Source organism: Dromaius novaehollandiae, chromosome 21, assembly GCF_036370855.1.
Source record: "Dromaius novaehollandiae isolate bDroNov1 chromosome 21, bDroNov1.hap1, whole genome shotgun sequence".
Lineage (NCBI taxonomy): Eukaryota > Metazoa > Chordata > Aves > Casuariiformes > Dromaiidae > Dromaius > Dromaius novaehollandiae.
Window position 1 is genome coordinate 3925732 of NC_088118.1, and position 14152 is coordinate 3939883.

Genomic DNA, 14152 nt, shown 5'->3' on the forward strand with positions numbered 1-14152 from the left:
AACATTTGTGTGCTGCTACAGTCAGAAATCATATTGAGGAATCGGTATCAGTTCTGTGAAGATGTGATGTCAGAGACCAAGATTAATCTAAAGGAAAAATAAAAGGTGCGTGAGCTGAAAGCAGGGCAGCACAAGCATGAAACCAGGCTGTGGTTTGCAGTTCTCTTCAGTGACAAGAACGCAGTGCCATTGTGAATGAAGTATGAGAGCTCTGACTCTTTACGCTAAAAAAACAAAAAAAAACAGGGAGGGGAGGCTTGCTTTTAGTACAGTGCACATGTACTAAATATAAAGAATGTTCACTAAATAAGCATTCACCATTCTCTCCACTGCTGAACTGAAGTTGTGTCCCTAATGTGTTAGAGACTTTTCAGTAGGTATCTCCGTGCGAAGTAATGGTATGCTATTTTTATACTTGAAAACACACAGATGTTTCTCAGATGTGTCCAAAACTTGCAATTGATCTAGTGGACTTTGTGTCCTTGCTGTGTCTTGCTGAAATATGTGAGAGTTCTTGCATATCCTTTTGGCTATATTCATATATTCGCTCTCAGAAAAAAACCTCATAAGAAATACAATCTTTTGCAAGTTCCTGTTTGAGATGAGGGAGTTGCGTTTGTTGCCTTTATGTAACAGGTAGGAGAGGTTAACATCCTAAGCCCGTCAAATGAAAGGGAGCGAAGGAGTGACAGTGCTTACAGTATATGGCTCTAAGTTCTATAATGATCTTAGGGGCTATGGAAGTGCAAAGGCAAGCTTTTTGTATATTGATTTAATGCATTATAATCTTGGGGATTGAAAATGTATGCATCTAATCATCCCATCTCCTGGTAGTATTTGAACGAAATTCTTTTAAAGTGTAGGCTTCTTCATCCTGGTCTCTTTGAACTTCCCACAAATTGGGAGAGAGGTTCAGCCTGTTCAGCTGAGCTGCAAACAGGATGCTTAGTCCTCAGTGTATTCAGGCCTTGTGGTGTTTTATGGTAGAAATTCAGCAGTGGTGGCGATCAGATTTGGAGCTCTTGTTGCAGCTTCATAGGGTTTTTTTTGCAGGGGTGTGGACTCCATCCCTTGGGGACCACTTCACTTCCGCTGTGTGGAGCTCTGGGAAGCTGTTCTTTTCCCATGCCTGGCTCCCTATTGGGGTAAAGGTCTGTGAATTCTGCGTAAATATTTACCATATCCCATCCTAACCAGCTGAGAGCTGCTAATATTGCTATTTAACAACAAGAAAAGCTTTGCTTATTTTGCTTGCAGGGTGTATGATTTGAGTATGGCTGAGAAGTGAAGCATTCCTTAATGGAGAGTCTAAGGGAAGGAGTAGAGACTAAAACTGTTGTTACCTGACACAGAATGATGGAATAAAGAGACGTGGAAATTCTGGAAAGTTTATCTTGAAATACAAGGACTTGTAGCTTGCAGTTGTGATGTTTCAAATGTAACTTAATTGTCTTATTACACTTTTTTTAAAAGGAGATAAAAATCTGCCTAAACAAGAAGGAGAACCTTTCACCATCCTTCCCCTGTCTTTGGCAGATATTTCTTTTTCAGTGATGTGATAAGTGGCATCTCTTGCCGTGTCTTCTTTACCTTCCTTTCCTTCTACTGTCCAGGAGTGCAGAAATGGAGTGAAAAGGCTGCAGTATCTATTTTTGAAGCTTTTAAGATTGATTCATACCAGTAAAATTTTCCCCCACATGTTGATGCCAATAAGGGAGTTTTTATATTGAAAGGGACTGAAAATGTCCCCTTTGACGTAAAGGCACAACATGGGGTTGTAGTATATTCCTGTTGTGTTACTACGTTTGCTCACTGACTCAAATGGTTTTAGATTAAATATTTCGTATGTGAATTTAAAAAAGCAAGTACTCTTTGCTCAGAGGAATTTGAGTTTTGCAATGATGTAATAAATAATACTCTGCAATGTTAGACATTTTTGCTGTTAGAGTTGTGAAGTGACTTACAAATGTTAAACTTATGGTATTTCCCACCAGTAAATAATATCCAGTTTTATTGAAGGGTAGGCTGAGGCACATAGCTATGAAATATGAGTTTCTCGAGGGGGGAGTAGATCCGGGAATAGGTACGTCGTTCTGGCTTGCAGTTCTAAGCTCTGCTTGTGGAGTGCCTTGTTTTGACTGCTGCAGTCAGCACATGAGTTAACTACACCAAGAAATGAAAGAAACAGGAAGCAAGAATGTTTTAAGCAAAATGTATTTGTAAAGTAGGGCATGTTGGCCTGCTCTCGTTATTTTGCGTATGTTTTACTTATGTGCTGAGGAGCATCAGGGAGAAGAATTAGGAAATTCCTGATTTTTTAAAATGTAAACCAGGTTTAAAAATAGCCCTGTTTTGACACCCTCTTTATGCCTTAGCAGTGGCTGTTTGGTTCACGTGATTCTCGCTCAGGCATGAATAAAGTGGATATGAAGCTCTGCGCTGGGATTTGCAATGATTTTTTCCCTCACTTCCTTAACTCTTTGTGATATTATGTTTGTTTGCTTTAAAGAAAATGAATTACTGTCTATTTTTTCTCTGCTTTGGATTGCATACTAGGACTACTTGAAGAAGAGGTGCTAGCCAGTGAATATCAGAACTGTTATCTATTTACTGGGTGGTGGTTTTTTTTTTTTTTGGCCTTCTGTTAGTGTTTTCTTTTTTAGAGCTGACATTTTCTTTTCTGATTTGTGAAGTTCCTAGAAAATGAGAAGCTGAGCAAATGTTTCAAAATGAGAACCAACTAAATACAGCTTACTACTATTTAGAAAATGATAATGCATGCCACAGGGGAAGATAGAGGCATAGAAAATACATGCTCTGGCTGGGAAGTTAGTGCATACTTAGAGCCGTGGAGCAGATAGATGTAGGGGTAGGAGCTGATTTCTTTGGCTTCCTGTCTGCTGCATAATTGTAGCCTTGATGCAGTTGTGGCTTTCAGATTATATTTGGTAGCAGCACACATTGGACTGAGCAGCACAGAAGTTACGGTGAGTTTACTCTGTGAAAACTTATACTTGAGAACTGGTGGAATGCAAAAGAGACTACTATTAATACATTAAAGTGGTTTGCTGCAGTTTCATCTTTTTGATAGCCACCGTGATTCAGGGAAGATACAGAATTTAATTAGAAATGGTAATTCAAATCAAATCACAGAAAACTACTTCAGTTGAATTAGATGGTTTTATGGAAAAGGCTAAAAAAAGACTCTGTCTTGCTTGTTCTGCTGTATGTGGTGGCTTGGATGCTTGTTAATGGAGTGCCAGGCATCGCACTGCCTGGGGCATGGTTAGAGCCCTGGGAAGATTTACATTAATCAAACACAAACAGACAGTGTAGCGTGAAGAAATTTCTATCCCGCTAGCACTGCTCACAAACCTAATTAGGTTATTGGGGCAGAAAAAGAAAACAGCCCCTTCACCCTCCAATCCTTCTTCCCCAGGGCTTGACCAGTCATACAGCCGTAAGAGCAGCGAGCTCGTCGCCCCCCTGTTTTGACCTGCCAGTTTCTTTCCTGGGATGGCAGAAAGAGGCAGGCTTTTCTTCTCATCCTCTTTCCCGCCCTCTTCTCTTCTAAAACAATACAGAGGCTCTGGTTTTCGGAGAGGGACTGTGCTTTTTCAGGTGCCACAATGGATGGATTTTTTTTTTAATGCCTGAAGAAATTAGAAAATTGCAAGGCCACGGTGTGACCCTGTGAAAAAGGCCGGAGATGGGTTGAAGGCAAAATCTCGCTGCCCTATGCCAGTCCTTTACTCCTGTGCCTCATATGATGCAGTTTCTTTGATCAGAGTGCTCTGACTTAATAAAATACATACATGTGTGCATGTGTGTGTATCTGCACATATGTAGTGTTCTCTCCCTGAAGATACTTGGAAATGCTGCATTTCAAAATCGCAGCTCTCGGCTGCTGTCTCGTGGCGTGTGGTCTGTGGGGCGTGCGCCGGTGCCGTTCTCTGCCTGTCCATTAGCAGTGCAGTGCTGGGCCACGGCTGATGCTGCCTGGGAGGAGGTGGGAGAGAAGAGGTGGAGTTTCTTCCCATCCCTCAAGTGGTCAGTGAAACAATCAGACAGATGCCTTTTCAAGGATATCGGGTGAGCGTAAGAAAAGCAGAAAGCCTCTGAGAGGGGTAGCTTGCACTCCTTGGAGAGGACTTGATCTCACTGTACTCCCCCCGAAATGGGCCTTTGGGATCTCCCTGTTCAGCTGACTTTGTCTTGTGAACCAGGTAATATCTGAGAGTCTTTGTTCCTTTTCTGTGATGTATGAATACACTGAAAGATGAAAAACTAGCTTCCCTGAGTGCAGAGGAGAGAGGAAGAAATTTTCTTGTTATATTTATTGGGAATTGAAGGGGATGGGGAGAGGTTTTTCTCTTACAGGGTTTTGGTTTGCTTTGTTTTCTTAAACAGCTGTTGTGTGAAACTATAGTTTCTTTTATGTATTTTCATTGTAAAAAGGGCCACTTACATATGCTTATTTTGAAAATCCATACCTCCATTTCTCAGCTCAAGAACAAAGGTTTTGACAGCTAGGAAAGGTGCCTTGCAAATAGATGCTGGCAGCACTACCTTCTTTACAATTCCCCGTGCTGAATTACATACTAACCCTTCTGCATGTTAGCAGAACCTTCTCACCAGTTTTTGCAATCTAAATGAATGTGATTTTGGTAAGCTGGTGTGTTTCGGCATTGATTTTAAATTAGCTATTGGTGTTCAAGAAACCATCTTTGAGATTTTTTTTTTTTCCCCAAATGTAGTTTTCATTAATCTTTTCCTTTTTTTGGATTTTACTGTAAGATGTTCAAATTGCATCAGCAGAGGATAGCTACACTGATGGTTTAAACAGTACTGCCAGTGCAGAACTGAGACAGCATTAATACAGTGACAGCAGTGAGCTCACTGAGAGACTTCTCTCCATTTGCAGTAGCTTCTGCTAATGTATGGGTACTGGCATTTGATGTGAAAGGGCTGTGAAATGCTAATTGCTACTGGGTATTTTGTTTTGGTGTTTTGTTTTAATTTATTTTTCTTCTTGAGGGAATGTGCTATGAAGTAGGCGCTTCCCTTTGTGGACAGACGCTCATTTTTCGGGAAGGCAGTGCTCTAGGTGGCTGTGACGTGAAGAGGCAACTCTAAAATGCTGGGTGACAGTCTGCAAGTTACTGCAAGCTCTGCTCTCACCAAAGTCGATGAGAGTTGACAGTTCTCAGCTTTGTGCCTGTTGTGAGGAGGCGGTACTGAGAGCCGGTGCAAGTGAAAGGGGGGTGGGGAAACAGCTTAAAACTGATACTGAGGTTTCTGATAGCCTGGTTATCTCTATGCTGCTGCTACATGTCTTGAATTTCACTGCCATCACCTCTTAGCAGCTGGTAGGTTTCTGCGTAAATGTCTCTTCTTTTCTTCTTGTATTTATTTCTTTTAAGAGCATCAAGAGGAAAATACTAATACAAACATATTCAGAGGTCTATTAATAGCAATGTATTTGGCTCATGTGCTGTTCTCAGGATCTTGAGCCATTTTACAAGTACCACAGCTTCACTACTGCTTTTTCCCTTCCATTTTCTAGTAGAAGAAACAGGGCTTGATGTTACTGTCAAACCTTAATCCTGTGTTCTGCTCCAGTTCTTTGCAGTTGGTCTTTCTGGATTCAGCCTGTAACTTAACTGAAGGGGCTGATGAAATGCAAAGAACAAAGCTTGCCCTGAATGCCTGTGTCAGTTTTTCACTTTTCATCTAATGTACGCTGTGTGCAGTTTTTGCCTCACGTTTTATAGGCAAGACCTGCATTTCAGGGGAGGAGTAAGTAATAGGTTTGCATATCACTGAGGTCTCTTCATTTTTCTTAGGCAATGTAAATAACATCAGGTGGCTTTAATGTTAGTATATAGTGTTCCTAATCTCTTTATAGTTAAATTTCCATCACACGCTTTAATTTTTTTTAAATTCTGGCAAACTGAGGAAATAGACAATTGAGAAATTTCCCATGGTTACTTTTTTTTTAATGTGCATTTATGCTATGATAGAAACCCTCTTGGAAGATGTCGAAGCATTAAATTAGTTAAATATTTTTAATTTAGTTCAGTCTCAAATAATTTATACTCCTGGTGTAACACTAATACTGTTGCCCTTAGTATTTGCATATACATTAGCAAAACTTCTCCAGGAGAATTTGTCTACACTGGAAGCTGTGAAGTATTAATAATACACGATACGGGTTAAGCAACAGTGTGGTAATGGTTTCTTGGTTCTCTGTGTGCTGCGGCTTCTGTTTGTAAAATTGTGTGTATCCAGTTTTTCCTTAGTGTAAACTAGGCCACTGAGAGCGCTTTGCCTTTGGGTAGTTTGAGACATATTAGCTGTAAATTAGTTTATTGCAGCTGGCAAATATTTAGAAACTTTGCAAAGGTCGTAAGGGTGGATGTTGTCTGTGAATCCCATGCAGAATGGGTGTAGTTTTACTAGAGGTTCATGACTGAGCAGGACAGCAAAGGCAGGGCTGAAAATGCTTTTTGCTTGAGTGTCTGCTTAGCTGTGAACTGATAAATTCCTGGTTCTGATGAAAGAGAAGTCTTGAGCTTGAAATGTTGACATTGCGTTTCTAGATCAGTAATGTACATTAACCTTTAATACAAACTAACAAGGGAACTGAAGTGAAGTATAGATTAAGACAAGATGCCTTCCTTGGAGCTAATGTGCTAGTCTTACTGACCTTATTACAGAAGTCACTTAATGAAATTTTGCATTATACAGTACATTTTAAATATAAATCCATCAGCGAAGGTATTGCTGTGTTTCTTTTGGTGTTTTCAAATTACAGCAAAATCTGTATAGAAGTAAATTTGCAGCGCAACAAGGTTAACTCATATGTGTGTTCATAATGTTGAGGGATAGAAGAAGAACTTAACTTTGGTTCTTTAATACAATTTTTGAAAGACATGCTGGAGGAATGGTCAAAATGTAGGTAATGATGTTTATTTTAGATCTGCTTTAGAACTTGCTGAGATTAGGAGTTGGGGAACTAATTCTTAATTTTACAGTTGAAAATAGAAATTAGTTCTTCTTATTTTGTTTTTCTCTAGCAGGAACTGTTTCTTACTGATACCCAGAAACTGAGATACATTTATTACTTATGTGCTATAGAGGCATGGTGTTGCGGTGCCAGGCAACTGTCTGTACTCACTTACCAGAGATGTGACCTGTGGGCCACATAATAAAATCTGGCTCTGAACCTTGAACATACATTTGCATAACTTAAAGCTGGATAATTGGAGTTACAGTATTTTGAAAGCTACATTTCCAGTTGTGTTGCAGTGTGTCTTTCTCCTCCCTTTCTAATTGCTGTCTTTTGCTGTTTTTAAGAACTGTTTCCACACTGGTCTTGTTGCTGGTTCATAACAGCCGCAAGTTAGGTATGGCATTAATAAGGAACGAGGCTGTGTGCTTAATGAAATCCAAAAACTACATGACAGGCTGGGGCAACATGAATGATCTCCAAGCCCTTCTGTGCGTTGGGTGAAAGCAAATCCCATGGCAGTTGAAGGCTTTATGTTTCTATGGTTGGTTTAGCAAAATAAAATTGTCTGGCACAGCATTCTTGTTCCGTTGTCGCTTGCTTTGATTTTTGTGTGCATCTAACTAGAAGGCTTTTCCAGACTCAGTGTAGGAGGAGTGGTGGTGGGAAGGCGGGGAGTAGGGCTGCTGCATTGAGCCAGCTCTGTATTGCAATTATTGGCAAGCAAAGCAAACATTTCATTTCCCCGTAATTAGTTACAGTTTAGGGAGGCAGGTTAATTTTGATTGCCACGCCCTGTCTGCTCAAGAAACCTTACTGCTTCATTTGAGTCTTTCGTAGTGGAGCAGTCCGTGGGCAAGAGATTTTAAATGATTTTCAGAAATGGAAACTGGAGAAAAGAATCAAAACACACATTCTCCACTTTTTTGCTTTTTCCAAAGAGCTGAAGCTCAGGTTGCCAAGATGGTATGAAAATGGGGAGAAAAAGGCCTTTTTGGAACTCTTCCAGTATGGCCAAACCCTGCTTATTTCAGACAGCTTTCCTTATTTCAGGGGAAGCTTGAGCTCTCTATGCCTGGAAATATTTATCCATAGCCTACTTAAAAATAAATAAATAAGCTTAAAATCCTGGTTGTAACTTCTGACATCATGAGGCTTGACCTTTTTACAGTACTCGCTCAATTCTATTAAGCGTAGCGTGTAACTCAATAAAAACATGCAGCAAACAAACAAATCATCGAGGTTTCTCCTCTGCTTCATGGCACGACGGAATTTTTTTTTATTATTGTTGTTATGATAATTTCTGAACGTGTTTTTAAAGAGTACTTCGCCTTCTTCAATATAACTGGTGTTTGACTGATTTATTTTCCATTTCAAGGATGCTAATTTTTCTTTCCCAGAGGTGGAAACAGACTGACTTAGTAATTTGTAACCAGTCCGATGGGGAGATTAGTATGAAATCAGCTGTGATTTGGGAAGCTCTTTTCTTGATGAGTTTCAGGATAGAGTTTATTCCTGCTCCAAAAAGTATTTTGTGGGCAAACCAGATCCCTGTTGCTTGAATCATGCTTTTAGGCTGTACCTAAAAGCAGCATTAGGGAAACATGAGCAACTTGTTTTATTTATGTGCTCTTCCACTGCCCCCTTCCCCAGTTTTAGTTTGTTTGCCTGCTTCTACCCAGTTGTAGAGCTATTGAACAATAGGTGTCCTTGTCTTAAGGCCCTGTAACTTCAGGCCCTGTGGATGGAAAGCTGATGGTTCTGAGCCTTGGAAGTCAGTCAGGAGTGGAAGAATAGTCCTTGCTGCTGAAAATGTCTCTGCAAAATGTCCCCTCCTCTTTGTAGAATTTCTGTGGGGACTAAGAGTTCTTGCAGGGTCCTGGCTTCAGCAGCAGAGCAGCACAAAGGCCACATTGAGAATAGCTGCTGGGGAAGCCCTCCTTCCTTGCCCGCCCTGTAAATGCAGTTCTTTCTCCATGAAAAGCCCTGACATCAGCTCTTGGAAAAATCCGAGTGCTTGTGTCATGGAAAATAGCTGAGGCACTTGCTTGGGCTGGGACTGAATGATTGAACTGTGGATGAAACTTCTCTAGAGATGCTTTTCTTCTACCCTTTCCAAACGTTACTGTTCTTAGAGAAATACAAACCCCTCCAATCTGAAAACTTTACATGGAGAGGATGCTAAGGACAGAACTGCAGTTGGCTATAGTATACTTTAAGTACAATACTTGCCTCTTTGTTTTATTTATCTGTTTAACAGAGACAAATGCAAGCTCCTTTCAGAGCTGAACACATCTATTTGAAAAGGGATGTTTCCCAAAGGGAGCAAAATTTATTTGGATGGACATAGTACCTGTATCATCAGGAAATTCCATGTGCTTTCTTGTATGGAAGCACAATCTCAGGGAGTTTTTTAATATGTATTTTGTGAAGAAGTCTCAAGTTTCCCTCTGTTTTGTTTTTTGTTTTTTTTAACTGACTTCTTCTCTCGTTCTCTTCTCTTGCTGCCTACTTCTCTCCAACCCACTCAAAAAAATAAAATAAAACAAAAAACCAAAAAAACTTGACCCAAAATAAATCTCTGGCTAGTAGCTTTCCAGACTTGGGAAAGGCATAATTTTTTTTCTTTGATTTTTACCCAATTCATCTTAACTTGGTTTGAGTTAAGTGCTTAACTTGGCATTTTTGGTTGCTGTAGTGCTGGTTCCTTTAATTGGTATTTCTACTGATCTGTCAGGAAGTGTGTTGATGGACTATATTGGCTACTTTTCCTTTTATAACCTAAAAGGAAAATTGCATGGCCTATTCTAGTTCTGGACGGAAACACTGGTGCACCAGATAAATGAAATATAATATTGTCCAAGCTGGAGGTGCTCATTCGTCCTTCATCAGGCCAAATCCAACACTGAAGTTACTGCCAAGGTTTCGAAGATGGAGAAGTTTGTGGAGTCAACACAGAAAGATAGTGGCTATGTAGGCTCTCAGGTCACTTCACTAAACTGCCTATGTTCCTTCTCAGAAGGCAGAAACTAGGCCTGTTGGCAAAGCCATTGGTAATCTAAAGCTAATAACGCCATGAACGATTCTTCCATGAGTCATTGTGTCAGCTGTGTGCTGCCTTGGACTCCTACAGAAATAACAAGGAGATTTTTTACTGCTCAGCTCAGTTTCACCTCTTCCTTGCTACAAGTGCGTTAAATCTGCGCAGTGGCTCCGAGTGCTCTCAGGAATTCATGCCGCTTGGTTCCTTTCTTCAGCTTGGCTGTTTCACTGCATCTTGCGTTGTAATCTGTTGTTCTCGCTATGCGGTTGGATTTTTTTTGAGGAAGAAAACCCTGTGGTTTCCTGAGCTTATATATTCTGATAGTGGGAAAAGATGACAATGCATAAAACTGCTCTTAAAGTGGGTTAATGTGGAGGTAAAGAGACTTGGTGTGTTGAATCAGTTTTGTCCACAGAATAGCTGATGTGGTCACAGCTGTAGTTTGTTGGCAGGATAGTGAAATGGCAGATATTTCTGCTGTTTTTTCTTGGTTGCTAATAGTTGCCCACTTGCTGCATCTGTGTTTCTCTCTATCTGCCTGTCATTTGCTATTTCATCAGTTCCTTTTACTCATCCACTGTCCTGTACAGAACATGTCTACCCCTTTCTGTTGTGACAGAAAACTGCCTTTAGCTCTATATTAAGGTCACATTGGTACCGCTTTTGTTCAGATCGTGTGTGCGCTCTCCCATAATACCTTTCTCGAGGCTTTTAAGCCCAGCGACCAAGTGCCGGGGTGGATGTATATGTCTGCAAACTGGGAAAATAAACAGGCTTTCCTTTTCTCTTTCTTCTAGTTGTTTTCAAGATAAAATTCTGGGAAATAACTGCCAAGTGGCATCCATGTTTACTGTACTTCTGAGGCACTCATTTAAACCTGCTGAATTGGCAGAGAAGATAGAACCTTTTCTGACTCCTGTCAGTGTGGATCCAACCAGGGTTTTGAAAGTGAAGCCTAGCAGGTACTGAAGAAGTTGTGTGCAGGAGAAATGAAGTAGGGGAAGCTGCTCCGTGGTTTCGCGTGTCACCCAGGGGCTGACTGCAGTTCTCCCAGCTGTAGGCTCTGTTGAGGTATGTGTGGGCAAGAGGAGAGTGGACTCCAGCTCGCTCTCCCAGAAGTAGAGTTGGCAGTTAAACAACTCATTTTGTCACTAAAACCCATGGAGGTGGTGCTGGCAAAAGGCCCCTCATTGACTACTTACTTGGTGAAAACCTTCTGAAGCAGGATGATGTCATTTCAAATAGCCATGTTGGGGGGTGAGGAAGAACTTTGAGTTATGTTTGGTATTCCTCTTCTCTTTCTAAATGAGTGAGAAGAATTAAAATAAATAAAAAAGGAATGAAACCATAATATTTCTCATCCCTCTTGCGTTTTGGGTGGGTGGGTTTTTTTACTGCTTTTTATGTCAAATTTAGAGTTCTGTAAGAGGATTTGTCTGTAACAAGCAACCTCTTATTTAAATGAAACTAATAAAGCGATGAAGAAGCTTCTAGTGCAACTGTTCATCTCCTAATTAAAGATTAGTTCTGTCAAGCAAGCACTTTTTGGCTGTTCTTTTGTATGGGTTTCACAATAATTCTTACTCATCGCAGCACAAGTTGTAGTAATTTATACTTCCATCATGCAAACACACAAGCTTAATTTCAGGCATGTGAGTAGTCCTGCTGAAGTAAATGGAACTAAAGTTAGGCACATGAATAAGTATTTCCAAGGTTGAGGCCCTTGTCTGAATCTAAATATTTTTCCTCTTTGATCAGTTTTTGAGATAGCAGATACTTGAATTCTAGTAATATTTTAGTAAGGGAGGAAAAAAAACCCAACATGGTTATCTGAATGCTGTGCTATTTATGGTCAGATATATTTTCAACCTCCAGGGCTAGAATGGAATGCTTTGTACTGCTGCAAGCTGGGAATCCTTCCGAGCTCTGCTGTGTTTTGACACAAAATCTGAAAACTATCTTTTTTTGTCTTGGCTTCAAGGTACTTTTTAGGCACTGGTCCAGTACTGAATGTTGTATGCATATGTGAGATAACTTGGAGACCTGCAGTTTTTAATCCACGGTGTCACTAGTTGTAGGTGTATTTTTCTTGCTTTGCTTTTTGGTAAATAGATTTTCCTAATGCAGCATGACTAACAACACATAGTTTTAGTAATTGGATGCATTTAAATTACTTAAATAGTTTGAGCCAGTGTTTTAAAAACAAAATGAAACTTGGCTTTTAGTTGTTCCTGGTATTTGGGAGTTGAGAGAGTAGAACAACTTGTTTGAAAATGTGCTGATGTTCATCAGTTATCAGACAAAATGTCTACGGGGTTTTATCATGTAGCCTAAACTTGTCAGCTAGATTTGGAGTTAAATCTCCAGCTGTTAACCGCACCCTCCAGCTTGCATGGTGTTTACAGTAGTAGGTGAAATACTCTGAAATGGTAGTATGTTCAAAATATATATAGCATACAAAATGTAAGGTAAGCTGCACTAAAAAAAAATAGTTGTTGAATAAACTCGTGGAAACTCTTCTGTGTTCTTTGATTATACTTCATTTATCCACTTTCTTGTACTCTGCTATTTGCTGTAGTATGCAAGTGACATAGTGTTGGGGAACTGAAGGACATATTCAGCAAACCAAGAAATGCTAGGAAGTATTCAGTTAGGAATTCGGGGAAAGAAGAGAAACTTCTTGTACTGAGTGCTCCCCACAATCTGGCTAGCGAGGACGTGAAGAACATACTTCTGCTCTTAACTCAGCAGTTTACTCCATCTCGCATTTCTGTGATTTTATAAGTCAGTGGTCTGGAACTATTTCAGGTCTTGGAGGGTTGTGTGTGTTTGTGGCGGGGGGAACTGGTTACTACTTCAGCTCTAGTATAGCTGAGGTAGGGCCAGCCCCGTCCTACTTCTCTGGCTTTACCAAATACCTCTGCAGCAGAGCTGAGCGACCCGAGGGAGAAACGTAGTGCAGGAGAGAAGCTGGAGATCTCTGTCTCGCTGCTTCCCGTCAATGTGCTGAGCGTGCCGGAGAGGCTTCGCCGTGATCGTGACCTGCTGCCGGCCCTGCTTCCCCACCATGGTCCTCCCGCCCCGCTTGGGAGAAGAAAGAACCTCAGGAAGCTGGCTCGCGGCCAAGGGGCTCCGGCGCTTCCGGGAACCTCTCCCGGCATGCTCCGGCTCCCTGCGCCCTTTGACGCAGGCGGCATTGTTCAGCCGAGCGGAGGGCAGCTCTGCGGAGGGACAGGCTCAGCCCAGACGGATTTAGCCCTGCGCTGGTGTCATTCCAGGAGTAGACTTGGGGGGGGGGGGTCTCTTTCAATAAGTTTTGCATTAATATTTTTGATTCTGTCAAAGCTAGCTGGCTCCTTGTAAGTCCTGGCAGCTTATACTGAAGTGTCACACCTACGACTGTGGGCGTAGCTAGGACCTCGGAATAGGGAGCTGGGAGATTTTGGCTCCTGCTCAGTGAGGCTTCTACATGCACGCTTAGCTTCTAAGCAGAAAGATTTCCTCATTATTTTAATGTTACTGTATGCTGTTCTATAAAAAGCTTTAGGATTTTCTCTCTAAACAAACTCAACAGCTTACGTATTAAAATAAAAAAAAAAAAGTAAAGCGTTTTATATAACCTCTAGACCATTAAGATTAAAAGTCTGCACCCATTTGAACAAATAATAAATAGCTCTGAACTACCCGAAACAGTGCAGCAGAGAACTGATTTCATTTTTGTTTGTAAATTGTTTCTTTGGCCACAGTAGTATGCATCTGGAGTTACAGGGCTTGGTAGGAAACACTATGGGATAAAAGTTTTTCACTGAAATGTTTTGTTAAAGTATTTCTGTTAGTAATGTTAGTTTTTTTCATGCAACTGAGAAGATGAAGTGCATTAGATTAAAAATAAAAAATTGTGATATAATTCATCTTCTAAATACTCTTTCCTGCTTTAGAAGGATGGGTTGTCTTTCCCGGAATTCCTTAGTCTCCCTTTTTGCTTTCTGAATGACACATTAGGTTGGCATGAGATGACTTCTGTGTTTTCTTTGCTTTGGGATTCAGGGTGTCTGTCTTGCACCAAGTAGTGCTTTAGTGACCAGAATTTGTGGGTG

At 40.8% G+C, this 14152-nt stretch overlaps 1 protein-coding gene across 9 annotated transcripts in view; it reads left to right on the plus strand.

Annotated features, from left to right (window-relative positions):
* The window catches only part of ARHGEF12 (Rho guanine nucleotide exchange factor 12), an 81518-nt gene that overhangs the window by 17954 nt on the left and 49412 nt on the right, over positions 1–14152 (plus strand). The window contains exon 1 of one of the 9 annotated variants that reach the window (XM_064524265.1): positions 4163–4226. The exons of the other annotated variants lie outside the window; for them this stretch is intronic. Within the exon in view, the coding sequence (XP_064380335.1) occupies positions 4178–4226 (49 nt within the window). The 5' untranslated portion in view covers positions 4163–4177. Of the gene's footprint in view, positions 1–4162; positions 4227–14152 lie in introns of those variants that run through there. 9 annotated transcript variants of the gene reach the window in all.